The sequence below is a fragment of the Chaetodon auriga genome, chromosome 21, assembly GCF_051107435.1.
Source record: "Chaetodon auriga isolate fChaAug3 chromosome 21, fChaAug3.hap1, whole genome shotgun sequence".
In the NCBI taxonomy this organism is placed as follows: Eukaryota; Metazoa; Chordata; class Actinopteri; order Chaetodontiformes; family Chaetodontidae; genus Chaetodon; species Chaetodon auriga.
The window spans coordinates 17,765,603-17,781,604 of record NC_135094.1 but is presented as its reverse complement, the minus strand read 5'-3'; the positions used below and the strand labels follow the sequence as shown (position 1 = coordinate 17,781,604).

The 16,002-nt window shown below is 44.3% G+C and overlaps 1 protein-coding gene across 1 annotated transcript in view; it reads right to left on the bottom strand.

The window, feature by feature from the left end:
• Positions 1-16,002, bottom strand: part of sspo (SCO-spondin) — a 70,978-nt gene that overhangs the window by 45,677 nt on the left and 9,299 nt on the right. Inside the window, exons 18-52 of the mRNA XM_076761450.1 lie at positions 15,704-15,917; positions 13,962-14,056; positions 13,626-13,882; positions 13,366-13,500; positions 12,956-13,158; positions 12,683-12,810; positions 11,850-11,959; positions 11,557-11,706; positions 10,968-11,061; positions 10,650-10,859; positions 9,883-10,088; positions 9,673-9,787; positions 9,258-9,379; positions 8,955-9,117; positions 8,628-8,875; positions 8,363-8,485; positions 7,981-8,078; positions 7,273-7,504; positions 7,014-7,166; positions 6,058-6,198; positions 5,782-5,964; positions 4,973-5,123; positions 4,635-4,794; positions 4,311-4,359; positions 3,951-4,055; positions 3,682-3,809; positions 2,756-2,876; positions 2,483-2,610; positions 2,237-2,378; positions 1,898-2,029; positions 1,508-1,688; positions 1,216-1,291; positions 775-796; positions 523-643; positions 152-365 (exon numbers count right to left, since the gene is read on the bottom strand). Coding sequence (XP_076617565.1) covers positions 152-365; positions 523-643; positions 775-796; positions 1,216-1,291; positions 1,508-1,688; positions 1,898-2,029; positions 2,237-2,378; positions 2,483-2,610; positions 2,756-2,876; positions 3,682-3,809; positions 3,951-4,055; positions 4,311-4,359; positions 4,635-4,794; positions 4,973-5,123; positions 5,782-5,964; positions 6,058-6,198; positions 7,014-7,166; positions 7,273-7,504; positions 7,981-8,078; positions 8,363-8,485; positions 8,628-8,875; positions 8,955-9,117; positions 9,258-9,379; positions 9,673-9,787; positions 9,883-10,088; positions 10,650-10,859; positions 10,968-11,061; positions 11,557-11,706; positions 11,850-11,959; positions 12,683-12,810; positions 12,956-13,158; positions 13,366-13,500; positions 13,626-13,882; positions 13,962-14,056; positions 15,704-15,917 — 5,110 coding nt within the window. The remainder of the gene's footprint in view (positions 1-151; positions 366-522; positions 644-774; positions 797-1,215; positions 1,292-1,507; positions 1,689-1,897; positions 2,030-2,236; positions 2,379-2,482; positions 2,611-2,755; positions 2,877-3,681; positions 3,810-3,950; positions 4,056-4,310; positions 4,360-4,634; positions 4,795-4,972; positions 5,124-5,781; positions 5,965-6,057; positions 6,199-7,013; positions 7,167-7,272; positions 7,505-7,980; positions 8,079-8,362; positions 8,486-8,627; positions 8,876-8,954; positions 9,118-9,257; positions 9,380-9,672; positions 9,788-9,882; positions 10,089-10,649; positions 10,860-10,967; positions 11,062-11,556; positions 11,707-11,849; positions 11,960-12,682; positions 12,811-12,955; positions 13,159-13,365; positions 13,501-13,625; positions 13,883-13,961; positions 14,057-15,703; positions 15,918-16,002) is intronic.

Below are 16,002 nucleotides of genomic sequence, written 5' to 3'. Positions count from 1 at the left end.
GGGGCGTCGGACTTTGGTTGTGCTGTACCGCATAATGTGTCGCATTTTTCTTTTTCTTCATTCATGAAACATTTCATCCTGTCAGAATAGTATGTAACTACAGAAAACACTTGTTATACATGACTTTAAATGTCCAAACAGCTACAAATACCTTAGCAGGGCCACCAGGCTTCCCATCCTCAGTATAGTCTGTGAAGAGGCTGCTGTGCAGAGCGAAGGCCAGGCGATACTTAGTGAGGTAACCCCACATGCGTTCACTGCCCTGGGTCACCACTCCTGATACCCATGTTGGCTCCAGGAAGTCCACCTGAAAATACGGCTGGGGATCTGTAGGCAGGGGGCTCCATCCAGGCTCCATGACCTGACTGCACAGAAGTTATCTTTTTGAAAGCTTTATACTTAAAAAATGAACTGCAACACATCTAAAGGCCTTTTAGGTGCATGCAGAAAACCACTGTGATCAAATGTTCAGGCTGATATATGCACTAGGGGCAAAAACCATAGAATAACCAGATCACTCACACGTTAGGGACTATGTTTAGTCGTCCAGCATCAGCAGGGTTGTTCTCACGATGTGAGGATGAGGTCAGCTGACCATATCGGACTTGTCCATCCTCCAGTCCAAGGGGAGAGGAGCAGATGCCTGCAGAATATGATGACTTATAATATCACTCAACAGAGCCAGTTTGGCAAAAAAAACAAAAAAAAACACTTCAAATGATGTCCACTTCAAATGATGTACACAGAAAATAAATCCATCTAAATTGCACTCACCACGATATCCTGGGCCACCACCCTGTAAGCACATTAGAAAATAAATGAGGTGTATATTGATATGTACCCATACTGACACCCGTAATCTTGGCTAATTCTGTCTGCAAGCAGTTCTATTACTAGTGCAAAGAGAGGTTAAAAATGCTTTAAACAAATGATGATGACATGCTTCTCATGATGCAGTGAACAACGATAAATCTTTCTCAAAAACTACGCTTGTTTCCCTTTTATATTATGATCAGTATGTTCTTGTATTTGCAGGTACCAACATTAAATGAACCCAGTTTGACTCACATGTATCATATACAATAGAGCTAATCCACACTAGAATTATATTAGAAAGAAAAGAAGTGGAAATAAGGAGATATCGAGGCATCAACACCAGTGGTACAGAAACACAGAAGTTGCAGGAATGGAAGATTAACTGAAGTGTTTTCTTACTGTTGGTGTTACTGCAGGGTGAGTGACAGCAGCCATGGATGGAGTCCTGAGTGGAGCAGGAGTGGGTGAGTGTGGTCTGTGAATTAGCACACAACAATGAAGAGGAGAAATATTTAAAGTTCTTTTTGTTACTTTATAAGAACCAAGTGAGAATGATAGCAGAGCTGGATAGACAGAGATGAGACAAAAAGCAAGAGCAGAGTGGAGGAGTGGATTAATAACAACCTGATTTATCAAATACTTCAGTTAGAACAACCATTACCACTGTTACAGCTCCTAATGATGCCCCCACCTGTCTGACTGGGTAGTGATGTTGTCATGGGGATGGCAGCTGGTTTCATCCTCTCCTTTGGGACAGTGAGGGATCCCATCACAACGCAGCCATGCTTCAATGCAGCCCCCTGGTGGGGGGCAGGAGAACTGACCGGCAGGGCAGCTGCGTGGACTGGTGGCTGTAGGAGATGGCTGCGTGCCTGTATGTGGGGGATGGTCAGACAAAGAAATTTGATATGTGTGACTTACAAAGCCCATGAGAAAACTAAGAAGGACTGGGATCACATGCTAGACAAACGATGGCTAACAGGTTTCCTTTCCAGCACATCCCGGAAGATAAAAACACAAATTAAAAGCATGGTTCTTCTACAATAAATGAAACTCAGGTGTGTTTGTTTGGAGAGCTCACCACAGTGCATCTCATCCGATCCATCCCCACAGTCATTGACACCATCACAGACAACTCCCAGTGGACCTGCTGGCACACAGCGACCATTTTCACACTGGAACTCCTTCTCTCTGCACCCACCTACTGGGGACACTGGGGAGGGAGGAGTTGGGGTAGTCAACCAGTGGTAACCTGGAGGAGAGGAGAGCGTTTTTAAATAAAGAAACAAATAGATAGAAGATAGATAGATAAATAAATAAATAAGCGCACACACACACACACACACACACACACACACACACACTAAATATTTATCTCTTCAACTTAACCTGTAACTAGCTATGACATTAAACTACTAACCATCTCCACAGCCCATGATCTCAAGTCGAAGGTAGATGCCATTCTGGAAGTCATGTGGCAGCAGGCGGACAAACTGAGCTGACACCATCCTGTCCAGCCGGCTCTCTGCCACCCCTCGATCATCTTGGTTACCATGAAAAACCTGAAAGGAGAATGGTAATCCATCCATTTCAAGAAAAAAACAAATGGCAAGTGGCGTTCTATGTATATGATGTAAAGCTGCGTGGACGTGGTTTGATGTCTAACCTTGGCTCTGGGCCGGGCTTCAGTGACAAGCTCTTTGTAAGTGAACCACTGTTTGCCATCCTGGCTGAACTGGAGGTAAAAGCTGGACACAAAGGTGCCAAATACACCACCACCCTGGGTCAGCACACCTACAGAATGTTAGAGATAGAAAGTGTGCATTCTACTGATATACAGCACATAATCTCACATTGAAATTCACTTTTAGTCCAAAGTACTTCAGTAAACCAGCATTTCAATTTGTACTTGATCTAAGGCATCTACATTAGTGTTTACCTGTGATGTTGTACGGTTTCAGCAGGTCTATTTGTAGATAGGGGGTCTGTGTGTTCCTGGTGTGTCCCTCAGGGCTCCGCTGTGGTAGGTCCTCGTACTCCTCAGGTTCTGGACTCCAGCCCTGCAGAGGAAAGTATTACAGATTACACCTTGTGATCATGTTGCAGCAGCGTTGAACTAAAATGTGATCTACAAACATGCTCACAATGACAATGCTAATGATACAGAGGTAAAGGTAATATTAGCAGGCAATGTAGCTATATACCATCTTAGTTTGGAATGTTAGCAGGACAACATTTTTGCAATTAAAAATTTAACCTGATGATGGCGCTAGAGGAAACGACATTACAATTCATTTCAAGGGGAAGATGAATGTCTGCACCAACGTTCATGCCAATACATTTTACACTTGCCAAGACATTACACACTAAAAGCATATGGCTGGTGACACTAGAGGTAAATCACCAAAGACAGTCAGATTCATTCCCACGAGACCTCGAATGTGTGGGCCAAATGCATGGCAACACATCCAACAACTGGGGAAAAACTTCATCCTGGACTAATATGGTGGAGGGATCAACACTGCCATACCTAATGCCACGCCACTAGCATGAGAAAAACAGGTAACTCACTTTATAACCCGCATAAAAGTGACTGGAAACCAAAGCAGCATTGTGAAATGTACTGATAACTATCACTTAAGCAAGAACATTCAGGCTCTGGGGCTAATGGTACCAGTGGTCATAATATCATAGTGATATTACTAAAATTAATCTGACTCATCCCTGTTGGGGAAATCATTTCTTTAAAGGTCAGTGTCAGCTACGGAACAGCAGGCTCAGAGCTGATGGGGAAAGCCATTTCAACAGGGTGAACAATACAACATCTGGTCGTATTATGTAAATATATCATTAGACATGGTGTACCTGGAGGTCCCTGTGGGGGTCCCACGCATGGAGGCGACCTCCCTCAGGAGGATGACCAGTCTGCTGTGATGAAGCACTGAAACTGGAAGTCGGGAGAGTCTGAACACCCAGAGGAGACCAACACTCATCTGAACAGGAGAGGAGACGAGGTGAGATACAATGAAAACTACTGAGTGAAAACAGATAAACCCTTGGACAATAATCATTTAGCTAAAATGCTCTACATGCTAGACTGCATGAACAACTGATCACATGAACAAGACACAAACCTCCAGGAGGAAGTGGATATGTGGGAAGCGGAGGTGTAGTGCCCTCTGCTGGCTGGGAGGTCACAGTGACGGGGCTGACTGTCACAAGATTGGTGTCATTTCCTCCTACAGGGGTATTACAGAATAGAAGAATTAATGTTGGAGAGTACTCACTTATTGCAAAGTTTGCAACAATGAGCCGGACCTTATAGTTACAGTGCCACAACTTTGTTGAAGGGGTACTGATCCTTCGTAGGATCTTAATATAGCTTTTCTTTCACTTATCTTCACGAATATACATGAATGCAAGTCAGTTTATTATCCATTAAACAGGCAGACATTTAGTCAGCATAGGTAGTAGAACAACAGCTGTGATTTTACCTTGGCAGTAACAACACCTGTCTCCCTCTCCAGGCACCAGACTTTGACCCTGCACAAACAAACCAACATTCAACATCTGACTCGGTCCCTCATGTGATAGAGTTGCCAGGGGACAAAACTACGCAGACGAAAAGCAAAGGATGCAGAGGAAGTGGAGCTGTAGCTACTATGACAGGGAGAGTGTGGATAAGCACACACAGTCACATAATCAAACACATGTACAAATGTACTCAGTCACAGTTCCATAAAACATGGGCACATCTTCAAGCAACACATACATAATTGCATAAATGCATGATGCACACACCCAATTCTTATTCTTACCAGCGGGCATCCACTGACAGCGTATGGACAGTACAGGGAACACTGCACTGTGAGGTTGGGCAGACAGTGACATAACTGGCAGTGGTCTGACCTCCATCTGTCTCCCACAGCATGGGACTGACCCTGGTACTCGCACTCATCACAGGGATCTGTCTGGCACCTGCACACACACGCAATCACAGACATGGAAAATGCACGCAGGGGTAATGGAATGCATGTGTGTTTGCTCGTAAGTGCTTGGTGTTGGTGACAAAAATCAGTTTCTTTGATGCTTGAGGATACAGACTGTCTACTTAACTTCAAGTTGTTAACAGTCCCATGAGAAGAGGACAACATACCGACGGGCTTTCCTGTAAATTCCTCTGCACGTTCTCCCGTCTCCGTGCTTGGTTGGATTGTTCGGGCTGCGGAACGACCACTGCACGCTCTGAACACCACAGGGTCCCAAACACTCCCCCCACTCAGACCATGATGACCAGCCACAGTGCACTGCAGTGTGACAAAGCTGACTGTAGCATGACTTAAGCTCGAGAAGCAATTGGCGTGAAGTGTCAGTCAGTCGTAGTTCCTTAATAATTAACAAAGCTCTTCCATCAGGTGACCACATCCATGATCACTTTATGTCTTGGCAGGTGTAACAGGTCTATCTGGTGCTCAACTCAGTTGTTGCAGTTGAACTCGACCGAGCAGGCAGCTGCTGCAGCCTCCGTTCAAAGTCGCTTGTGAAGTGAGGTTTAAAGTGTGTGAAAAGCACTTGATGTGGGGACAGTCCGGCCTCTCTCACTGCTGCATCCATATTCCCTGCATTGTATGTAACGAGTGCGTGATTGGAATGTCTGTCAGACAAAACTTTTCATTTATTCATTCGCTGGTCCTAACATGAGCTGCGACTGTGAGGCAGCTCTGAGTAGCTGGTGAAGTCTACCCGTCTGTGGGTTGGTTATAAAGATGCACTCTGCTTCATTGAGGCTCTGTATCTCTTAAGCTTTGGTCTGTTGGTACAGAGCTGCTATCACTGTGCGTCACAGTCCTACGATGGCCATATTACTGTCATTAGATTGTGAGATTCGATATATGGTTACGTGCCTAATCAACCGTGGATCTGACTTTAATCTTGAAATGAAACATATATATTTGACAGACTCACCTGAGCAGTCTGGATTAGGCTGGCACCTCTGAGGCCGTCCTCTCTCACAAACACAAATCTCACAGTCCACCTTCATCTGCTGGCCTGGCCAGTAGCGTACACCTGCCACCTCACACACACACTCCTCTGGTGACACACACTGTTGCATGTGGCTCATCACCTGGCCATCCGGGCACCAGCAACCTGAAGCAACAGAGAAATGTAAAATTTCACAAAATGGCAAGAAACAACAAACAATTTATTTTAGAGCAGGAGATATTACAGAATCCTCCTGACCTGGAGAGCAGGGCGCTGCTGGTGGATCACAGGTTGTATCACTGTTGATGTGGGCACAGGACACTGGGCAAGGGGCACAGCTGTGTCTCACCAGGCCAGTGGGACAGCTGGCGTTGGCACACCCATCATCAGGACAAGGCTCTAGAGCGGGACAGGGAAGAAAAGGAGGGACATTTACTGTGGTCTAAGAACATCTGTTCTCACTAGGCACCATGAACAGACTGAAATTACAGACGCACATTTTCTTTCTTACCTCTAATGGTATCAAGTCATTCAGACAATTATGGTTTTATTTGTCCAGATTTTAGGATTTCCATCTGGGAGATTTCTGCCTTCATTGAGCCAACTCACAGCTACTGCCACACAAATGCTCTCCTCCTCTAGTCCTCTTGACATTGTTCCAACCTCTCTTTCTAAAGATGTTTCTTGTTCCTCAGGACCATGCATGCTCTCCATTGTGCATAGCTCTCTTAACACTGGCCGTGTGCCTGATTATTTTAAACATGCAATTACTCAGCTACCAAACCTTGACACAGTCAGTAACAATAGAGTTTTTTGTTAATTTTTGTCTCCTCCTGTCTTGATCCAGCTGGTCCAGAATGCCGCCACTAGACTTTTAACTAATGCACAGCATAGGCCCCACATTACACCAGTGATCACCATTCAACAGTAGTTATCCATAGAATGCTGAAATAATTATTTAAGCATTTAGCAGGCCAGCCCCACTTTATATTCCTGAATTATTGTGCACTCCACGGTGCGTTCACTGAGGTGTCCTGACCACGGTCTTTGGCTGTCCCGAAATCTATGCATAAAACCAAAGGAGCTTAAGCTTTTGCAGCTGTGGCTCCCACAACTGGAAGGTGCTTTATCAATAAAGTCTAACTTTCCTTATCTCAATTACTGTGCAAGAGTGAGACATTTCAGTTCAACCTTAGTTTACAGACAGCTCTTACTGATTTCCATGGCTAGGTTGGATGGTCCAGGGAGCTGGGAACAGTCTCGGCCTCCATAGCGAGGAGGGATGCAACCTCTGTGTCTGACCTGCACTCCACCACAACTGCTGGAACAGTTGGACCAGCTCACCCATGGCAGCCACTGACCATCCACTGGAGGGGGAGGAGAGAGCATCACATTTACGAATACATGTTTGATTTTAAACTATGCATTCATACTTTGAGAGTGTTTATCCTGAAGCATATTTTTTCTCCTTACAAGGGCAGGTGGTGTTGAAGCATTGTTGCCTCTGGATGTCCTGTCCCTGACAGTGGCGCAGTGGGTCTCCTGGAGGGCAGGTTCTCTGTCGGCTCATGGAGCCTGTACCACAGGAGGTGCTGCAGGGACTCCATGGACCCCAAGAGCTCCAGCTTCTACAGCCCTGCTCATCAGAAGGGCTTCCAAGTGGTGCTAGTAAGGAGTCTGGGCAATCTACCACACCATTACACACCTAAGCAATAGAGCAGGGTTGGTGGACAAGATGAGTTGTATGTAATTATGGGGGATAAACACATTTTTGCTGCTTTTAATCATTTTTCAAGTGAGAAAACGCACACATTTCTTACATTTTTCCAAACGTTAATTTCTTAACATTTTATATGACACACTGTTGATGGCTAACCGAGATGACAGTTAACTAGGACATAAACCTTTTTCCTTAGAAAAATCTCTCTTTTCTGGAGCTTTACCCTGGTCACATTTTGCACACTTGCACATTTGTGCTGTATCATGTTATCTTGTATTTCCCTGCACTAGTTATGAAATTTATTGCTGATGTTTTCCTTTTGTATTCAGTCATTATGTGAACCTTTATAAATTCCTATTTCTGCTGGTTATGCTGATGATGGAAATTTTTTTTCCCACAATAAATAAGAAGACTATCTGTGAGTGCTAGTGTTTTGTTTGTTTTGTCAGTGATAGACTTACCATGTTAAAGGGGACACAGGATCCATCCATACAGGTGAATTCAGGGCAGGTGACAGTGGTGTTCCTACCGCCAGGGGGCGCTGGTGAGACAGTTTTATCTGAACAGAACAAGATGTTATCAAACTTACAAGAGGTCACATCCATTACCATGAAATTTGGGAACATGGGAGACTTCGATGTACACTGCCTTTAAGTTTCCTTCCCTTTTTTCTTTCTCTCTCTGTGTTTCCTGTCCTTCATTTCTTCTTTGCTTCCTTTTTTAATTTCCATTTATCTATACATCTCTTTCTATTCCTACCCATTTGTAAACATTTTTTCAGGTCTTCTGCAGTCCCTTGCTCCATCTCTTCTTACCCCTTCTCCCTATCCCGTGAGAACTCACCACACACCAACTCATCGTCGCCTCGTGGACAGTCTGGAATGCCATTGCACACTTGCGACATGTTGACACACGTGCGGTTGTCACATGAGAAGCTGCCTGGACAAGGAGGTATCCGAGTTGAGCCTGGATGACAGAGAGAATTATTGTCAGTCTTAATAAACAAGTTTTGTGGCCTGATGATACAGTATAAATTAGAACTCCCTGATGTGCAAAACCTGTATTTTGGCCATTTTGTGCCTAGACATTTGTATTTACAGGAACTTACCACAGTTGTCAATACTCTCGTCTGAGGCATCCCTGCAGTGTGGGGTCCCGTCACAGAGGTGCTGGTAGTCCACACACTGGTCCCCACTGAGGCAAGGCACCTGGCCAGGTCCACAGGGGGTGGCACACTGCTGCTCATCACTACCATCCATGCAGTCTGTTTCCCCATCACAGCGCCAGGCTTGAGGCACACACTGTCCGCCAGTGGCACAGCTAAACTCATAGGATCTACAAGCTGGAGAAACAGGGCTGTGTAAAAGAAACACTGAATACTGAATAAAATCACCCCTAAATCTTGAAATCATGACTCTTATTACCTGAGGTGGACGTAGTCAGGGTGACAGGTGTGGGTGACAGAGTTACAAAAACAGTGTGGCAGTTGGTTTTGTTCTCGTCCTCTCCACCCGGACAGTCTGTTGTTCCATCACACAACTTAGCTCTGGCAACACATGTGCCGTCGCTACAGGCAAACTGGTCTGGAGCACAGGTCACTGCCACACACAGAGAGGGTGAAATCTGATTATTGATTCAATGCAGGATGGTTTGGGCAAAAAATCACTTTTACCTGATATAACTGTCTATTAACTGAATGTGAGTTATGAAACAGCCAATGCTGTATTATTATTTGTACCTTTACTTGGACAGACAGCTTCGTCTGCTCCAGAGGGGCAGTCCCTATGGCCGTCACAAACTCTGTCTGCAGGGACACACTGATCCCCAGGGCACTGAAACTCCCCTGCTGCACACACACACCTAAACACAGCGACAACGTTTAAATAATGATGACATCATGTGGCGTACTTCCCAACACAAAAAGTAAGTACAATCTGCACATCGTAAACAGAGATGAGTTGAAGATTATTTTCAAAATAATTCTCATTATCTGATGTAACTTTGCAAAAGTATTGTTGATGGTCTGATATTGCTGGCATTCAGATACTGTTAACTAGACTCTGATGAATTAAGTGTCAAATTTTTTTATTGACTCCAAGCATTTAACTGTTGACAATGTCAAATACCAAAATTCAACAGAACTGAGAACACACCCCCTCTCATCACTGAGGTCCCCACAGTCATCATGTCCGTCACAGCGGTGAAGGTACAGAATGCAACGCCCTCCAGCACACAGGAATTCCCCTTCATCACACACCACGCCACAGTCTGGATCAACAAAAGTACAGTTCATTACATAGATACATGCTGTCTAGAGCTGATTTTGCGTATGGAGTATAATGCTGGATAGAATGATAGATTACCTTGTTCATCAGACCCATCAGCAAAACCACAGTCCAGCCGTCCATCACACACACGGGTGGCTGGCAGGCACTTTCCACTGGCACACTGAAATTCTCCCGGTGGGCACAGGGGCACAGGGGTGACAGGTCCACAGAACTCCTCATCTGATTGGTCAGCACAGTCTGGGTGGCCATCACAACGCAGAGCCAGGTTCAAACATGGTCCACTGCAGGGTTGGGGTCAATTAACTTAATTCACTTCAGAAAGACTGACTCTTTCAAATATAAAAAACTCATAAAAAGTCTAAAGCCATGTCAGCAATCCTGTAAAACTCTTCAAAAACTGTTGGATGAACGAACAATGGGGATACAGATTTGCAGTTGTTACATCCTCACCACGAGTGGGGTGAGGGCTTTGAGAACAGACCTCCACATTCAGAGAACATTATGCTTTGGGGCATATTTCAAACAAACAAAAAAAAATATATATATAAAAAAAAACCACTTATACTGCCGCTTTAACATGCTAACTATACACATAATTAGCACATGGCACATGTAGCATTTTAGCTTGTTGACATAAAAGACTGTTTTCAACATTTAACATCTTGCTATAACATTCCAACTCCACGGTTGGAATTCAGAAGGTGTACAGTTGTATTTTTCTGTTTAATATGTAAAATAGGTGTAAGAATATTTTCTACACATGTAATTGGCAATCAGCAGTTACTGACAGTGGCAGTGGACGATTTTAGCATATCGCTCAACCCCAATGAGTTTGGATTCACCTTGGCATGCTGGCACAGCGGAACTGGTCTGGAGAGCAGGTGGATGGGCAGAGCTCATCCGAACCATCACCACAGTCGTTCTCATTGTCACACACCCAGTGGGAGGGTATGCAGCGCCCTCCTGCACAGGTAAATTCAGATTCCAGACAGGGAGGGGAGGGAGGAGGACAAGCCACACCGTCACATTGCCACACACCATCCGCACAGGAACTGGACACACAAACGCAAAGAAACCATTCAACTCAGTTTTGATTGTTATAGAATAAAAGAGTATAGGAACATTAGAACATACTTTCACATGAATTTAGATTGACTGACCAGTTCTGACAGTGTTGAGTGATGATAGTTCCAGGTGGAAAAATGGAGCCCTCCCACTCACATGGACACTGAGTAGGATCTACACAGCTCTCCCCTGTATAACAGAAAACATACTGACAATTCTGATATTCTTAGATTTTTGCCAGTTCTAAGATCAGACAGTTTGTCCTGAGGGTGGCGCAAGACAAAAGAACATGGGTCATTAAAATCAAGAGACTTTCTTCTTGGACCATCTTGCAAATTTGGCTCACAATGTGTCTCAAGCACAAAGGGTTAATCTACCGGAAAGCATGAACTTGCTCAGTACATTTCAGTGCAATGTGCCCATTATACTCTGATATTTTTGCCTAATCATGGTCCAAGTGTTTGTCAAGGACAGCCTTCTATCTGACTGAGAAGCTACATAAGTACAGACCACTTTGGTCACTAAAGCATGATAAATCATCATCTGGGGAGTATGAATATACACACCAAGTATTGACGAGTATCTTTTCTATCCATAAATGACAGAAATATACCCATAAATGCATTTAAAATACATACATATCACCCTCTGTGGCTCAGGATTACTTTGGTAAATCTGTCTTACCATGTAGGACCATGCCAGCAGGGCAGAAGCAGCCCTCCACACAGGAGAGAGCACCACACTGGGAGTGTGGACTCTGCTGAACATTAGGACATGAGGGAGAGCAAGCTGGACCACAAGGATTATACACCAGCCCATTCTCACACTGCAGAGCTGCAGGGAATGAGGGAAGCAGAGAATAAGTAAAGAAAGACAGCAAGAGCGAGACACAAAATAAAAGTTACAGAGAGATACTAAGACAGGAGTGTGACTATGTGAGGGTGTGTGTGTGTATGCATCGCGTGACTTTGACATACGACACAGCTCCTGGGACCTCCAGCGGACGTAAACCCCTCGGCGGTTACACTCCTCAGCATAGGCAGCAATGGCTGTGCAGAGACACTCACAGTCCCCGCCCGAGTCACAGCTAAAACACACGCAAACAACGAAATAGTATGAACTGTTCACAAGTAAGTACACAATGTAAAGATGAATAATATTATGGAAAACATGAACAGAGACGATTATGCCTAGAATACTTTAACCATGGACAATATCCTAAGACCCTTTCTTTTAGTATTTTATTTACCACTAGTTGCAATATTTTGATGGTGTTTGTGTACCAGAACCCATGCAATGAAGCACACACGCCTCCTGTATGAGAATGTAGAAAGACACACTGCTGCTGATTGAAGGGCAGTGATGCATATTCCCAGAAGGTGGCAGCAATATACCAGAAGTGGTACCAATATACCAATAAAAGAGTTTGGAACTTAACAATGTAGGTTTCAATACATTCAACAAAGGCTTTGCAAGTGTTGTCTGAGGTAAGAATGCATGCAGAATGTGTTTTAATAGGGAAGCGTGTATACAGTTTAATTTGGTGAGACCGGCTGGATGTAAATCAGTGAGTAAAGGTGGCCTGGTGCACAAAACAACCGTACCAAATTATTGTTCATCAATGGACAGTCTTACTTGTGTGTTTAAAACCATGAATGGAAAAAACGTGCACTATTCTGTATTCTCTAAAATCAGTGTAAAGAAACTCCTAGAAAGTAACAGCCATTTCTTGCCACTAAAGCATTTTTAGATTCCACATTTTTAATAGATAATTTTAAGATATTAAGCATACATTAGTGCTGTCACTCACCCACAAGCATCAAAGACACACCAGTCATAATACTGCTGGAAGGGCACCTCATGGTGGCACTGAGAGAAGAGCTCCTGAGTCAGCACTGCACACCTTTTCCTGGCCCAAGTCACCCTGTGGGGGTTCAGCTGAACAAGACAAAGACAGTTTGTATGAGAGACAGAAGACAGTTTATCATCAAAACTGGATTTGCAACAATGTCCCAGCATGTACGTCTAAGTCTAAGGTTCCTGCGAGTGTGTGTAAATGTGCATGTGTCTATGGTGGACTCACAGCACAGGGGTCTCGGAGGTCCTGGTCTGCCACGTCAGGGCAGGAGGGGCTGACCTTCCAGGAGTTTCCAAACAGCTCGGGCGTAGACTCCACGATGCCCTGCCGTGTCGTAAAGTCATTCTCCGTGTCCCCATCAAAGTTACCACACAGGCCCCCGACCCGACCCCGCAGGTTTGCAGCCAGACGCACATACACACGCATACCTGGAGACAACATGTGGAATGACAACCACGTTTCCACTGTCTGTTCCTGGTGTTATGTGCTTTTATGCTCAACATTTTTGTTTTTGTGTCAGTGTCCGTACTGTTTTGTATCACTGTAACTTGATGCTTTGGCACTAGAAAAGCGCTTCACTAATATAATAATGAATTACTGTTCAGGTTGCAGAAGTTTATGTGCATGTGCTCTACCTCCATCCCATAGCAGAGTGACCCCCAGCCGGGAGGACAGGGAGACAAACAGGCCAACTCGTTCCAAAGTCAGACCACTGCCACTGTAAGACTTTGGTAGACTAACCGGCATCCCATTGACTGTCACAGCTTTACCTACAGGACAGACAGAAGACAGCTTACCTCAAACAGCTGTTTCCTAAAACATAGTCTGCCTATGCCTATGAACCCCGACTTCCCATCATCAGCCTCTGCTTCCCCCATAATGCAGACTCTCCTACCTCTCAGCAGATGTATGACGGTATTTCCCAGGCTCAGGGTGACTGACTTGGTACAGGTGACTCCAGTACTGCCGCACGGCACATTCTCTGCCATGACACTAAACAAACCGCTGGTTTCCCTCGCCAGCACGTACTGGCAGTCGCCCAGGAAAGAGTAACAGCGACCATCGAATGTCACATAGTGTGGATCACCAGTCGCCACGCACACACCAGCACAGGCGGACTGGCTGCAGTGCCAGCGGCGTTCCTTACACACGCTGCAGGGATGAATGAAGAATAGTTGAGCTACTTAAATGCTAAAGAGATGCGATGCAATGAGACAAGTGCATACATTACCATGTGTTGCAGTCTTTAATGATGGTGTCGTTGCTGTAGTAAAGTTGACCATTGTGGTGGCAAGGACACTCATCTGGCAGAACGCAGCGATCACCCTGAGGTAAACCACAAGACATGACATACAGTAGTCAAAACTCAACCATATGGTCATGACATCATCTGTGTTTCCACTTGATTAACCAGACACGTCAACCCTTTTAATTTCATATCTGTTGAAGTCCCCATTACGTAAGATGAGGACTTGCATGAAGACAAATTTCATTCCCTATAAATGTGTCTGATTGTGAAAATATTTTTAAAAAATTTTAGAATGATCAAATGGATATAATGTGATATTATAAAGGTACCATTGAAACTAAAGGTAGAATACTTGTATTTTCTGTAACTTAATATGTAACATAAACAACAGACTACTAGACTAATTCTGGGTCACTGAATAATGGTGGACTATGCTTGCTAAATAATTAGACATGTAGGAGCAGTGTACTGGTGCCTGAAGAAGTGGGTCTACTCTTTATTTATTCCTTTTTTTTTTTTTTTTTTTTTTTTAGGCGACATGTCCAGCAAACGACAAACGCCCGGTGTTATTAACACTGACATGTAAAAGTACTTTTGCATATTTAGTTCACCCAAAAATTGCCATTAGTACTTGCACATTGTCACTTCTGTTGCTTGACTTCAGGGAGTAAGAGTCATTATGAAATTAACATTAGCCACAGAAGGACAAACCAGTAACAGATCCATGAGTGGGAACTGAGCTAGAGTTAGCTGAACTGCTGGCTAGCATCGATGTAATGTTAGCATCACCATAGTTAGCTGAGCTGCTGGATAACAGCAGCGACGTAGCATGGCAAGGTCGTTTTGTCTGAAAGCAGATTGTTGTTTGAGTTGTTCGCTTCATGTTTCCTTCTTTTCCTTCTTTCCGTCATTAATTTAATTATTGACTTTATTAGCCAGCAGAGCAACCAGGTCAACAACAAACGACATTAATTTATGATGGCATTGGCAACGTATGACCCGCCCTACTCTGCCTCTCATTGGTTTACCCTGATATTCTTATCCAACCAACCAACGAAGGCAACAACAAGTAGTAGCCAATCAGAGGCAGAGTAAGGTGGGTTATGCCTTTGCCATCCTAGGAAAAAAATAATTGCAGCACACTTGTGGGTACGGCATCCCAACTCAATGTGTCGTGAGTACTAGAGACAGTCTTTTTGCTGTTGCTGCAACTTGTTTTGTTTCCAGCAGCAGTAACAGTAAGAAAGGCAGCTGTTTTCAAACTCAGATAAATTACATGTAAGAGCTGTATGTATGTATGTATGTGATAGTAGCCTATGTCATTGCTGTCTTCCCAGTCTTTCTGCTGCCCCAAGTGGCCAAAAAAAATAAATAAAAAAAAAACAAACAAACAAACGAACAAAGAAACAAACAAATAAACTAAACAAACCTACAATTAATGTAGGTTTAATGAGCAACTGAATTTTTCATGGAAGATGCATTATAACCATAAATAATGGCTGCATTCTATTAAGCTTTACCAGCTGCAGGGTCCTGGCATTGTGCAAAACACTGATATGGAACAGAGACAGAGTCATTGTTAATGATACTAACTATGCCTGTGCTCTGCCTGCAATGACAAGCCAAAATGTCTGCTGTGAAAAAGCTGTATAGTCTTAACAGTTCACATTTCAAAAATATATCATTTGTCCTGTATCCACTCAGAAAACTGAATTTTCACCCACAAGTAGCACAGTTCCCTGGGGACAGACACAGCCAGACAGGGGCTCTCTGCAGCTCGACTGTGCGACACTGGACCCTTGCTGTTGCTGGCCAGGGGGGTCCAGGCTGGAGCAGGTGAGGAGGCAGGAGCGTGGAGAGTAGACTAGAGAGCCTGGACACTGGGTCACCTCCTCACAGCGCTCCTGAGTGCAGTTAAACTGTCCCTGCTCACACACACTGTGAAGGCAAGAGGAGTGCAAGCAGAATCAGAACTGACATCCACTAACAGGGAGTAATTTAATCAACACCTACATGAATTAGT